Source organism: Anas acuta, chromosome 1 (assembly GCF_963932015.1).
Source record: "Anas acuta chromosome 1, bAnaAcu1.1, whole genome shotgun sequence".
Lineage (NCBI taxonomy): Eukaryota > Metazoa > Chordata > Aves > Anseriformes > Anatidae > Anas > Anas acuta.
Genome location: NC_088979.1, coordinates 149,998,523 through 150,010,962, shown reverse-complemented (window position 1 = coordinate 150,010,962; position 12,440 = coordinate 149,998,523). Strand labels below are relative to the sequence as shown.

At 51.6% G+C, this 12,440-nt stretch overlaps 1 protein-coding gene across 1 annotated transcript; it reads right to left on the bottom strand.

Annotated features, from left to right (window-relative positions):
* Positions 1–82: 82 nt before the first annotated feature.
* HMOX1 (heme oxygenase 1) lies at positions 83–6,478 on the bottom strand. The gene is made up of 5 exons (XM_068665019.1): positions 6,320–6,478; positions 5,907–6,027; positions 3,016–3,507; positions 2,316–2,424; positions 83–832 (listed from the first exon to the last, which is right to left on the bottom strand). The coding sequence occupies exons 1-5, from the start codon at positions 6,349–6,351 to the stop codon at positions 696–698; spliced, it is 891 nt and encodes a 296-aa protein (XP_068521120.1). The 5' UTR covers positions 6,352–6,478; the 3' UTR covers positions 83–695.
* Positions 6,479–12,440: the final 5,962 nt, after the last annotated feature.

Genomic DNA, 12,440 nt, shown 5'->3' with positions numbered 1-12,440 from the left:
AAAGACATAAAACGGGGAGGAAGGAAAGACACCTCCTTTCTTCCCAGGCAAGGCTTTAACAATACGAAACATCAGGCTCAAAGACTTTACGTCAAATTTTATTCTGTATATAAATTATATAATCAGACAAAAGAACAACACTGTATCTTCAACAAGCATCGTCTGTTTAAAAAAAAAAAAAAAAAAAAGGGAAAAAAATGATTGGAAAAAGATTTAACAAAGACCTGATAGTGTCATATAAAACAGTCTATAACCCACGGGAGCTGCGCGGCTCCGCAGAAACAGTGATCACAGTATTATCTAGCAGTATGAAATATTGAGCAAACAGAGCTCCGGGGAACTGCTTATTTCTGAGGCAAGACAGGTGTCAAAGCTACATTTCTGATCCCGATCCTGTAGGATTTTTGCAGATACGCTGTAAAGCAACCACAATTCTTGGCCATTGTTTTTAGACCTTTCCTGCCCTTGGTTCTGGTGATATAGTCTCCAAGGAGAGCTCACACCAAGCACAGGAAAGACTTTGCCTGAACCCCCGTGCAGCACTCTCTGCTTTCTGTGGAGAAAGGTCTCCAAATATTAGTGGCAGAGCCAAGATCACAGTACCCAGTCGAGGGGAATTTCTCTCAAGGGACTGGGTAAGATGGATTAGTTCAGGGTGAGGGAAGGCACGAAGAGAAGGTGAAGGTCCTGCTTGTTCACATAGCAAACAAGCCCACGGCGACTGTCGTGACTATGAAGCCGAGCGCGAGGATCCACCGCACGAGGGGAGAGGTGCCCACCAGGTCTGTCTGACTCCTGCTTGTCCTCTCGCTTTCTTTCCCAGGCGCTGGACCTAGAGCAAGCAGGGAAAATAACACGGATGAGGATGGGCTCAGGCAAGTTGATGCTGGTGTGCCTTGGCAGACCCTGCTGGAGCCATCAAGGGAAAGGAGGAGAGGGCCCAGAGCCCTGTGAGGCTGGGGGAAACAGCGGCAGCAGGTTCTGCTCTCCCAGGGCAGGTGAGACAGGGAAGCAAATGACTTGACTTGGGTATCACAAGGCTCACAACCCCTCTGATTGTGCTTGGATACTGGCCTCTTTCTTCCCTTGCCTCCTCTCTGACTTGTAAATGCTCTGCCCGGCTCCTCAAGGGACTCCTTCAGACCCCTGATGTGTGCAGAAGACAGCCAAATAAAAAATTAAGACCGAATTTTAAAAGGCATTTTGTCTCCTGTTTCCCATTTGTTAGGCATTTTATGGCCTTAAACAGGTAGTCCTTAGCACACCAGACAAATAATTGTCCCAGTACAACCTCAGAATGGGATTCCTCATCCAACACCAAGCACTTTTGAAAATCTTATCTCTGTGGGTCAGTTGGAAAAGGAGCAGCAAAGATTCACAGGGACCTTTTCCTGCCCTTCTCAGAGAACTTGCTCTGAGGTTCATTGTCTGGTGATGTGCAAGACCAGGATGCTTTTCATTCTTTGCCATGGGAAAACTGCTTCAATCCAGTATGCACTGAAAAAAATCTCCCTTTTGGTTCCAGAATGGGTAGGTCATAAGGGCTTTCTTATGGGAAGCACACATTATCAGGGAAACCAGTCTCTTCTGTAAACATCTGAGCCTGCTCCTACTTCAGTCCGCAAATCTGACTGCATAAAAAGGGATAGCCTTGGTTGCTCAGGCTATACCCAGTTCATAATCAGCACTTGCCAGTAGATGGAGCTTTTTTTTTTGCAAAACTGAGTGGCAGCCTGTTTTCACCAGGTCTGAGCTGGTTACTATTTACCATCCAGAACCATGCTCATTATAAACCCCTTGCACTTTCAGGAACTGTTTTGAACAAACAGTTGAGGGCATAATAAACTGAAAGGCAGGAAAATGATCAGAGAAAGATTTTGTCCAAAAGGACGGGCCATTGGGCAAGGCTGAGTGTGTGGAAGAACCCTCCTTTAGCATCGCAGTTGATATGCTGGGCCCCAAATTGTAGTCTTTGTTTCTGTGACCTTAAGGCCGGGTTTCCTTGTGGTTGAAACTCATGTGGCTAATGAGTTACTAAAACTTAAGAGAATGAGAGCGGAGTGTCTCATTGTACAGCTCTCTCACTGACACTGTTTCTGGAGAGCTCATGTATGTCATTCATGCTCTGTCATGTCTAGAAGAAGTTTTGCCCATATCAATGCCTGCCTTTGCACTAAGTACTGATTGCTGGTGAAGAGACGGGGCAAGGATGTCACACATATTTCTCAGTGACTTTTACAAACAACAGCAGAGGAAGGGAGGATAGCAAAACTACAAGGGGCAATGCTAAACAACAGCCTTTAGAAATGTCTTACCGTGCTCATACGATTTGTTAACGCTCCTAGCACGAAGATCTGCCTTTGGCTGCACAAGGTGACCGTTCTCCTGGCTCTTCAACACCAGCTCCTGCAGCGCCTCAAACACCTGAGAAGAAGGAACAGTGTCTCATTATGTGGCCTCTGCTCTTTGGCTTTCACTGCCCCCCTTGCTCCTGCCCCAGGCACTTTAGGAACCACAGGAACCTACAAGCTTCCAACCCAAGTCTCTTTTTGCCACTTTTTGCCCAGAACAGTCTGCCTGTGGGGTCTGCTGTTCACTTTACAGGTTTCCCCTGAAGCTTCCAGCTCAGGTGAAGGTTACCATCCATGTTCTGGTGGGAAGGAAGGCAAGGTGTACAGTGCAGCTGGTCAAAATCCACAGACCTATTAAGCTGCACTAAAGAGGAATGACAGAAAGGTGGTGATCTCTACTCCTGGTATAAGCACACCTTCATATCTGAATAATGGCACATGGAAGAGCCTGAAACCCCAGAGGAGGCAGAAGAGCCCCTCAGAGACCAGTTGCTTGCTAGGCTCCCAGTCTGGACAAGCATAGCCACCAACTCCGACTAGGTTGCCATAACCCACAACTTCCTTTAGGCTTCACAGCAGAAATACCGGCTTTGCCATTCCCCTGAAGCTGTTATCTTATTTGAGAGAGGGTGTGGGCAGACAGGGCTGGCTGGTTGTTACTCACCTGTATATTTAACAGGAATGCTTTCTTGGCCTCCTCCAAGACTCGTTTCTTAGTAGCAAGGTCCATCTCAAGGGCATTCATGCGGGACCGATAGAGCTGTTTGAACTTGGTGGCATTGGAGACTCCGTCGAAGGTGAAGAAAGCCAGCCCTTCCCCAGTGCTGGGCAGCTGGAGAGCCTTTTGGGCGATTTTCTTCAACACCTGCCCCCCAGACAGGTCTCCCAGATAGCGAGTGTAGGCATGGGCCACCAGGAGCTCTGGGTGGTTCCTGCCGACGTAGTGGAGCCTTTCAACGTATTTCTGAGTAGCCTCAGGACATGGGATCTCTTCCCTCCAGTTTCTGCCGTAGAAGTACTTCAAGTCTTCCTCCAGGGCAGCTTTCCGGTGCAGCTCCGCCGGAAAATAAACAGGGGCATAAACTGGGTTGTCCTTGTTACGTTCAATCTCTTCCTCCAGAGCAGAGTAGATGAAGTACAAGGATGCTGTAACGAGCTGAAACAGAAGGAAGGGGATGAGGTACAGGTGCATCTGGCTGTCCTCTTCAGGGTTTTGGGACAAATCCCACCAAGAAAAAGGTTACTCATGTGCACACCCAGTATTAATCACGCACATCTGTTATGGTGCAGGTTTCCTATGTGGCAAACAGAGTTGCAAGGGACAGTGAGACACCAATCTAGCCCTTCCCCTTCTTTAGGCAGCATCGGGTAAGGCCTAAGCCATTTCCAGCAGGTACTGGTCTTACCTGCCCTTAAAAGCTGCTGCTTTCACCTTCAAGTTAAAGTCCTTGCAGCTTGATACAATGGAAACTAGAGCCTTATGAAATCACTCAATGGTCTATTCTCTTCATTCCCCCAGCTAATATGGAGAGTATTCCCAAGGGCACATTGCTTGGTGCATTGTTACAGCCTGAATGCTTCAAGATGTGGCTTTCTTTTGTGGGGCCCTGTGAGATGACGACCCACCCTGCTAATTTTGCAACCTATTTGTTCAGCTGGCAGCCCATCAGCCCAGGAGTGGAGGCACCCCGGCTCTCTCTTTTGGTCTTGGAAATGGCGTTGCCTCTTGGTTACCCTGAGGACACAAGCTAAAAGGGGGCTGGAGGCACAGCCCGCCTCTGAAAAACGCCTTTGTGAAGGATCACTGAGAGGCTATGTGCTCATCCCTCTGTTTTGAAACCATTGTTATTGTTGTTTTTTCCCAGCTTACGCGATATTTTCTTCTGTCTGCCAACTTTTCCACGTGGCATAAGACAATCTAGCTGTGTTCTTCCCTTTCCCGGGGATTCTGTTTGCAGAAGCTGTATTCATATTTACACCTACAACACCTCTTGCTTACACTGAAATCCCTTATTGACAGCAAGGGGTAAAACACACAGGTATCATAGTACAGGTGAGTCAGGTCTGAAGAGGGATTACACCGATGTCAGGAGAGAAAGCAGTTTACTCTCCCACAAAGCTATCAGTTCTGCAGGACAGGAGGTGCTGTTTCAACTTTACGCCACTGTGTCAGCAAACAGGACTTTGATATACACACAGGCAGTGACTTGGTTGGGGAAACAGATATTCAGATTCTAGGGCATCGGATTCTAGGTGCATTGGGGCTGATGCGTGGGTTTGCCAGGAGGGTAAACAGAAAAAAAAGAAAAAAAGGAGGTTTTTAAATGATAACCCATTTTCCAGCTTACTGGAAAAGAAATCACATACAGGAAAGTTGCCTAACAAATTAAGAAAATTTAACCTGACCCGTTGTTTTTGGTGGCAGCCAGTGGGTCAGTGGGAAACATGGCTTTGGAAAAAATCATCATTACTTTTTAAAGCCCAGAGTCACCTCTCACTCCCCCTGACAGTGTGTAAACAGTTTCTGGGAAACCGAGCTGTGCTCCTGAATCTTAGAGGCCTATTTCTGGCCTTTTTTTTTTTCTTTCTTTTTTTTTTTTTTTCTGTTAATGCCAGCCTGTCTCAAATTCACTGCCTAACAAATGCCCCGTTCCTAACAGCAGGAAGCCAGCACCTGCGATTGAATTCATGCTTCACTAAGTATCATGAATACAACCTGTCAGGAGTAAGTAGTCTTTTGCCTATTCTTGTGGATTTATTTATCAAGGAGCGATTCAACAACAAAATAATTAAGCCACAGGTCAGATTACTGGCTGTTATTTGCAAACCCATGCGTCAGTTCCTCTGGCCTGCCGGGAATTTCTAGCCCAGGTGTTTGCCTTGGTTTTGCTCACGGCTTTGTTATGTAGCTCAGATCCCAGGCATCCCCTATAGCCAGGTTAGGCACAGACTAGTAACTGCAAATAACTCTTAATATATCAAGAAAAGCAACAGGCTCCTACCTGCTAGCAGCAGATACCGCTTGCCCAAGTTCAGTCTGCCTTTGAGCAATTGTTCCTGATCTCAGCCTGCTATAACCCAAGTGACAGCTAAACCACGGCAAGGTTTGGTGCCAGACGTGATCTCACAGCCTCACTTTATCGCTATCCCACCATTATTTCTAGCTGTAGCTGCTCAGGGTGCTCTAAATTTAGCCCACTCCACTCGTGACACTTCAGCCACTCACGTATCTGCGCATTGTTACGTCTCCATTAATTGCCTTTGCCGCTAATTAACATGCAGGCATTTATGAAGGCAGATGAACGCAGTTAGGTTAATCCCTTCAATCTTACTGTCTTTTTTTTTTTTTTTTCCTGCTTCAACTTGGCTGCCCATCCCGAAAGGCATAGCAAAGGCAGGATAGGAGGGTGCTGTGGTTTGTTTTGCACAGGAGATGCTGATGCTGCCCCCGTCCTCCCCGCTTTAGTCCCCACACATCCTGCCCCATCCACCAGCCTGCTTCCTGGTGAGGAAATCCCGCACCCAAGCCATGCTGCCCTGATGTTATTATCATACCTTAAACTCGTGGAGGGACACCTGCCCCTTCTGGAAGTTCTTCATGAAGGGTGTGTTCTCCGCCTGCTCGTGCACCTCCTTGGTGGCTTCCTTCAGGAGCTCCGACAGGTCCTGAGACATGCTGGGGAAAAGCAGCGGGACAGGCATCAGAGCTGTGGCTCCCCTCCAGCTGTCTAGGAAAAGCAGGGGGACTGGGACGGCGGGAAAAGGAGCAGAGAGATCCCGACAGCCTGGGGTACCAGCATCCCAGTCGCTGTCCCAAGTGGGGAATACTGACAGACTCCATCCAGAGGGGAGAGGAGGAGCAAGCTGCTCCCTGCAGAGCAAACAGGAACAGCGTGCCTAAAAGCAGGAGAAGCAATGCACTACTTTTTCGACTAAAATGTACCCTTTCTCCCTTGCCCCGCTCTCACCTTTCAGAGCCGTGTTTCTGGGAAGTTTCCATGTTTTCTCCACGGAGTTTTTCTCTTTGGCGCTTGTTGTTTTTCCTGCTTGTGCTCCTCCTTCCCTTCTCCTCCCAGGACGGCGAAGCGTCTGAGCTGGGCAGCCCAGCTCCCGCATCCAGCTTTATACCGAGGAGCCACGTGAGCAGCCGAACGGCTGACCTCAGTGTGAGCACAAACTTCTTGCAACACGCGCCTGCACTTCCCTTCCCAGCGTGGCCGTCGCCCTGCCCTGCTGCCTCTCCCCCCCGAAAGGAGGCCAACCTCGGAAGGCAGGAGGAAGTCACCCCACGCTTCGTGACAGCTCAGCACAAACGAGAGGATGCCCGGCCACTTCTCCTTCCCCGGGGGGGGCTCCTGGTGTTGGGGCAGCGGGGTTGGGCAAGGAAGGGTGGGTTTATGGGGGTGATGCCCGTGGTAGGGTGGGGAGCTGCCTCTCCCTACACCCAGCTGTGTCCCAGCTGTGTCCTGCCTCTGGAGATCATACAACATCTGTCCTAATCCGCTCTAGCAAGACTGAATTGCAAATGTTTTATTTCCCCTGGCAGCGAGCATCGTAGAGCCTCTCAGGGAACACAGAGCTTGCTGGCCATGGGATGAGGAGCTCTGCAAGCTCCCCTTGCAAAGCCCCCTTGCTCCTCATCCCTCTGCAAAGACCCCTTGCTAGGTCTGCAAGTGCCACAAATACACTTGCACAGCACCAGACCCTGCTGAATTCACCTTGTCTCCTTGCACAGAGCCAGCACCAACGTGTGGAGAAATCCTTTCTGTGCTCTGGTAGGATGGCAAAAATACCCTGTTTGTGTGGCAAGTGGCCCCCGCCGGTACCGCAGGGCGTTTCAGGAGGGTAATGCTCCGTCTCCTCCGCACCCAGATGGCTGGAAATAGCTGCTGTGAGACTTGGGGTAAACTCTGAGGAAGCGTGCAGAGATTTGCAAAGGCAAATCATTTCTGATTTAGCAAAAGAGAGTTGGTCAAGGCGCCGCTGCCAGCAGCTGGCGGCTCTGCTGTTTTGTCTGGTTCGGTGGTCGAGGAGGCGGCCAGCAGATGAAGTGGGGCCCTTCTTTTCCATCTGCAGCTCTGCTGGAAGCACAACTAGCCGGGATGGAAGATTCTGTGCAGCTGTGCTTTGGGAAAACACAAATTTTGCCTTCAAGCCAGAAGAGTGGGGCACTCAAAGCCGGCACTGCAGAGGCGGGCGCTGCCAGCCAAGCCGTGCACCTCATGTGCTGCCTTGTCCCTGCACCTACACCCCAGCTGGGCTCGTTACTGGGGGGCTAGAGAGCTGTCCCAGAGGAAACGTGCCCCCACGCCTGTTTTGGGACCAGGGCAGACATCTGGTACACTCTCAGGAAGGATTACTCAGCGCTTCCACCCTGACTCAGCCAGGCTTTTCCTGTAGGGCTCCTCTCGTTAAAGCAGCAGAGCATTCTAGCAAAAACTGGCAGCTCCTCTCCTACACCCTCTCACATGACTTTGCTGCTGGCCTGCTTATTTTCCTATAAAATAAATGTATTGTGATGTCCAAAACTTCTAAAGAAGTGTGATAAAGCCCCAGATGTCCGCTGGCAGAGCAGGGAGCACAGGGCAGCATGGCCAGCGTTGCCTGAAGATGTTGATGCTTTTTTTGTCACTGGACTGGCCCCAAAATGAGATTTTTTCCACTGACATCACTTTCTAGAAGCTCATGTGCAGTTTTCAGTGAGTCCTGTTTTGACACAAAACAGCTCCTGAGCTGGAGCACAGATTGAGCCTGCAGTTCTGCTGGAGGGAAGAAGAAAATATGTGAAAACGAATAACAATATTCATTTTATGAATAAGAAATGATATGGGGAAGAAATAAAAACAAACAAAACACCCCCAAGCCCTATTCCTCTTTACACCTCTGTCCTGCAGCTCTGGTAGTGTGTCCTATTCCTCCCCAAGGGCTTTCCAGTTGCGTTTAGGGGAGTGCTTTTGTCCCCTGCCTGCTCTCCCAAAGTGATGTGCTTAGAAGCACTTTGGGGATGCATCCAAGAAGTCCTCCTCCTTCCCCATCTTCCAGAGCTGATGTAGATGTGGATGTGAGACACTGAGGGGATGAGAGAGGGTACCCAGCCATGCCACTGCCATTCCAGGTAGGGTACTTCTTGCCAAGACGAAGTCCTGGTTCACCACCACGCTGTCCCAGGACAGCCTCAGCTTTTTGCTCCAAGTTGCCCCAAGAGCATCTCCTGAATCTGGGGGCTTCACCTTCTCCTGGGCTGGTCACAGGAGACAAGGTCCCTCCTGCAGCTCCCCTCTGCTGTGAGCTTTTCCAGAGGTGCAGGGTAGCAAGCTGCGCTCCAGAAGCAGGGGTTATTTGGTATCGGGGTTATTCGGGATAAAGGGGCTGTGAAACTGGGCCCCGCTCTCCGGAAAGGCCCAGAGGCCCTGCAGCAGGATGGAAGGAGAACTGAAAGTGGGCTGTCATCAATTTGCAGCCACTTGCCTGGGGCTTTTCTGGCCTCATCCAGTGCTCTGCAGCGCGGACTTGTATTGCTTCCCCTCTGCTGTTGCTGTGCAGCGTAGGGAAGCTTAAGGGCACTGTGTGTGCCCGTGTGCTGGCAGAGGTTTGCTCTTCCTAGAAGAAAACCTCATAAATGGATGCTAACAAATGATGGATGGGGAAAAAGATGTGTGCTTTTCATGGAAATAAGCAAACCAGAAGCCAGTCCTCACCCAGGGCACTAGTGCATTTTGCTTGGATCTCATGGCAGTGCCTGACCTGTGGTGTCCCCCACGGCTGCCAAAAGTCCCATCCCTCATCTCCTACCCTGCCAGCGAGCAGCGGGCGGGTGGTGCCAGGGCTGTGATGTGCCTGGGCACCGCTGAGATTGCCCTGGAGGTTTGTGGCAAAGATGAATCGGGTAGCCCGAGGCAGGTATGTGTAACAGCTCCTGCTGGGCTTGAAAGCCTCTGTCTGCCTGTCCCAGCCCCTGAGAAAATATTTCAGTCAGGGGATCAGTTAGATGAGGAGTTAACAACAAGGAGTCATTGAGGAATCAGTGATTTTTTTCAGGGGCAGGGAGGTGAGGTGGGGAGATTTTCCTTGTGGATTTTGCAGGCAGAAACTTTGCTTGTGCAGAGAGCAGAGCTCACAGCCCTGCGTGGGAAGCCCTGAGCCCTGCTTGCCCCTGGCCCCTGGTCCCCGGGGGGACAAGGAGGGGCCGGCTGGTGACAGCCAGGCTCGGCTGGAGAGGGGGGGGGGAGCATGGGCATCCTGAGACCGTGACACAGCAGAAATCTGCAGTGCCTGACAAGGAAGGGGAGGCTGACTCAGCACCCAGAACTTGCTGTGCAAAGGGGAAAGGAACAAGAAAAAAAAAAAAACAACACATGAAGTTGCAATATCTGCTTAAAGTGGTTTCCCGGCGGGGGGAGTCGCTGCCGGAGGGTATGGGACGTGCTGTGGGTGGGTTGGTGTTTACTAGAGGGAGGCTGCCCGGCCCTGGCAGAACTGATTGTGCTCGCTGCCGTCAGCACGGAACAATCCGAGCCGAGATCAGAGATACAGGTGGAAACACAGAGGCTGTGACCCCAAGGCACTGAAAATCCCCATGGGGTGTGGTGTGGTGGGGGGGGGAGGCTTCAGGAGGGTCCTGCAGTGCGGTTCTGCACTGACACCCCAGGGACAGAGGTGGAGGGAGAAGGATGTGCACGTGCATTTCTCGGGCATAAACGAACCAGCTGGGTGGAAACGGGAAGCACAGATTACAATACCTACTTTTTTTAGGTGCGTGGAAACACGCATGCCACGGCACATTTTTGCCGAGCCGCCTCCATCGTGGCCGTGCTTCAGCCCTGCAGAAAGCAAAACACACCCTGCTCGGGACAGGACAAGCAGCGAGGAGCTGGGGTTGAAAAACCGCACGTAGGCACCGAGCAGAACTTTGCACCGCAGCTCGCACGCCTTTCTCAGGGGAGGGGAGGAGGTGAACCAGGAACCGAGCCCTACAAAGACAGAGGGAGCCCCCCTTTGCCCCCCCCTGGGCTTCCATCCCCCTTTCCCCCGGGGTACGGGAGCTGCACATCCTCCGCCGCGGCCAGCCGGGGGTTTTCTTTCTGGAGATTTCTCCAGGCGTCCCGAGGAAAGGGCGCGGGGCCAAGAACAGCGGCTGCAACCTCAGCACGTCGGCCCGAAGCCGCCCTCCCGATATCCGGCCTCACGTGGCCCCGCTGCACCGTGACTCAGCAAAAAGAGCCCCCCCCCACTGCTGCCCGAAAGCATTACTCAGCGATACCGTGGCCTGGTGTGACCCTGACTCAGCAGAACGCCCATATGGGGGAAAGGGCGAGTCAGCGTTTGTGGGGCCCCCGCTTTGGCTGCCCTGGAGGTTTGGAGGCTGACCCAGGACATCGGGGATGCTGCAGCCCCTTACGGGGGAAATTCACCCTTACTGGTGTTTTTTTTAGAAAATACTCAGGGTGGGAAGGAGCTTATTGTAGAGGCTGGCCGAGGCACAGCCTGTATCTTCACTTCCTCCCCCCATTTTTTCTTCATTCTGTACCAAAAAATCACCGCAGGGCAGGCAGGCAAGGCTGCTCACCAGCCCGAGCTGCTGTTTGCGAGAGCTTTGGTTTAGGAGCAGGAGGCTGGATGCTAATGGGGAGGAATGAGCCCCAGGTGGGTTGCCCAGGCGGGAAGGCAGCTGGTGCATATGCCTGTAATTACGGAGCAGGGAAGGCACCGAGCAGAAATTTGTCCCAGTTTCCTTCAAGGCTCTTTATTTAGGGGCAGGGCGGGTTCAGCTTTGGGGAGCCCTGTGCACTGCGGTGCTTCGGGAGCACGAGTACAAAGGAGCGAGAATATCCCAGTTTTGGGAAAAGTGGGAATTTCCCACGGCCTTCCCAGTCACCAGGGGCAGAGAGCATCCTTGCCCTTGTGCACACAGTGTCTGGCATGGCGAGCCCTCAGGACTATGGCCGTGGCTCTTGAGCTAAATAATAATTAACAGCAACACCCGGGCAACGTGAGTGTGGTGTGGGATTCAAATTAAAGGGCCGAGCTGCCAGATGTGGTCTGGTGGAGCTGGGAGGGACCAGAGGTGCTCAGCCCGGGGTGGGCTCCCCTGGTGCAGCTGATGGGCAGAGCGATTGCACAAAGTGTCCTTGCAGGAGCCACAGGAAATCCCTATCCTCGCCTCACCCCTCCATCAAATCCACCTTGTGCCTCAGCAATGATTTTTGGCAGACAACAGCCCCAAATCAAGCACCTGGAGACCGGCACGTGTGGATTTTTGTTGGTTCAGGGAGTTTCTCATCCCCACAAAAACCTCTGCTCCTGGGGCTGGACCCAGCCTCGCCGTTGCAGGCTGAAGCATCCCTGCAGCAGGCAGCTGGAGTAGGGAGGGATGCTGAAACACTGCTGGAACCCACATCACCGAAAACTTCCTTTACCCATAGGGCCAGATCCTGCTCCTCTGCCCGTTCCCAGCTCTGTGACTTCTCCCAACCCCGCCGGGAGAGGGAAGCGAGCCCAGTGCTGCCACAGGCTGAGTCAGCTGCGGTTCCTGCACACACGAGGTTTTGCAAGGATGATGGCAGAGAGAAAAAGGAAGTTTTTTGACTGCAAATCCATGTTCCTAAATCCCTTCTCCCTCACTCAGGTTTCACTGCCACTGCCACACACCTCTTTGTGACCACTGCCTTGCCCCCGAGTGTTGGGGAACCTCTTTCTCCTCCTCTATTTTTGCACATTTTTCCATCCTTCTTCCCTCTTTGTGTCTTTCCTAACGCCCTGCTTTAACTTTTGGTTAGCTGAAGAGGCCAGGCTGTTGGACTTGATGGTCTTTGTACGTCCCTTCCAACTGAACTATCATCTTCTCTCCTATTCTGAAGAGAAATGGAAGTGGCCTTATTCTCATTTTGGTGGGAAGGGGGAATCTTTTTATCCCAAATAGGCTTTGAGGAAGTTTTGGCATGGTAAAGCAACGTGAAAATCCTCTGGGATGGTGAGCAGCCTTCCCAGCGTACCAGCACGGAGAACTTCTGCTCCGTTGTGCAACAACGTTGTGGGAAATCAGGAGACTTATTCATTCGCTGCTCTTTAAAAATAAATTTCGTGTACTAT

Excerpts from the sequence above, each read along its gene's own strand:
- HMOX1 (XM_068665019.1), bottom strand. The coding sequence starts at position 6,351 with ATGGAAACTTCCCAGAAACACGGCTCTGAAAG. Across the intron at positions 6,028-6,319 it reads CAGAAACACGGCTCTGAAAG|CATGTCTCAGGACCTGTCGG; the intron begins GTGAGAGCGGGG and ends GCTTTTCCCCAG. Across the intron at positions 3,508-5,906 it reads TGTCCCTCCACGAGTTTAAG|CTCGTTACAGCATCCTTGTA; the intron begins GTATGATAATAA and ends CTTCTGTTTCAG.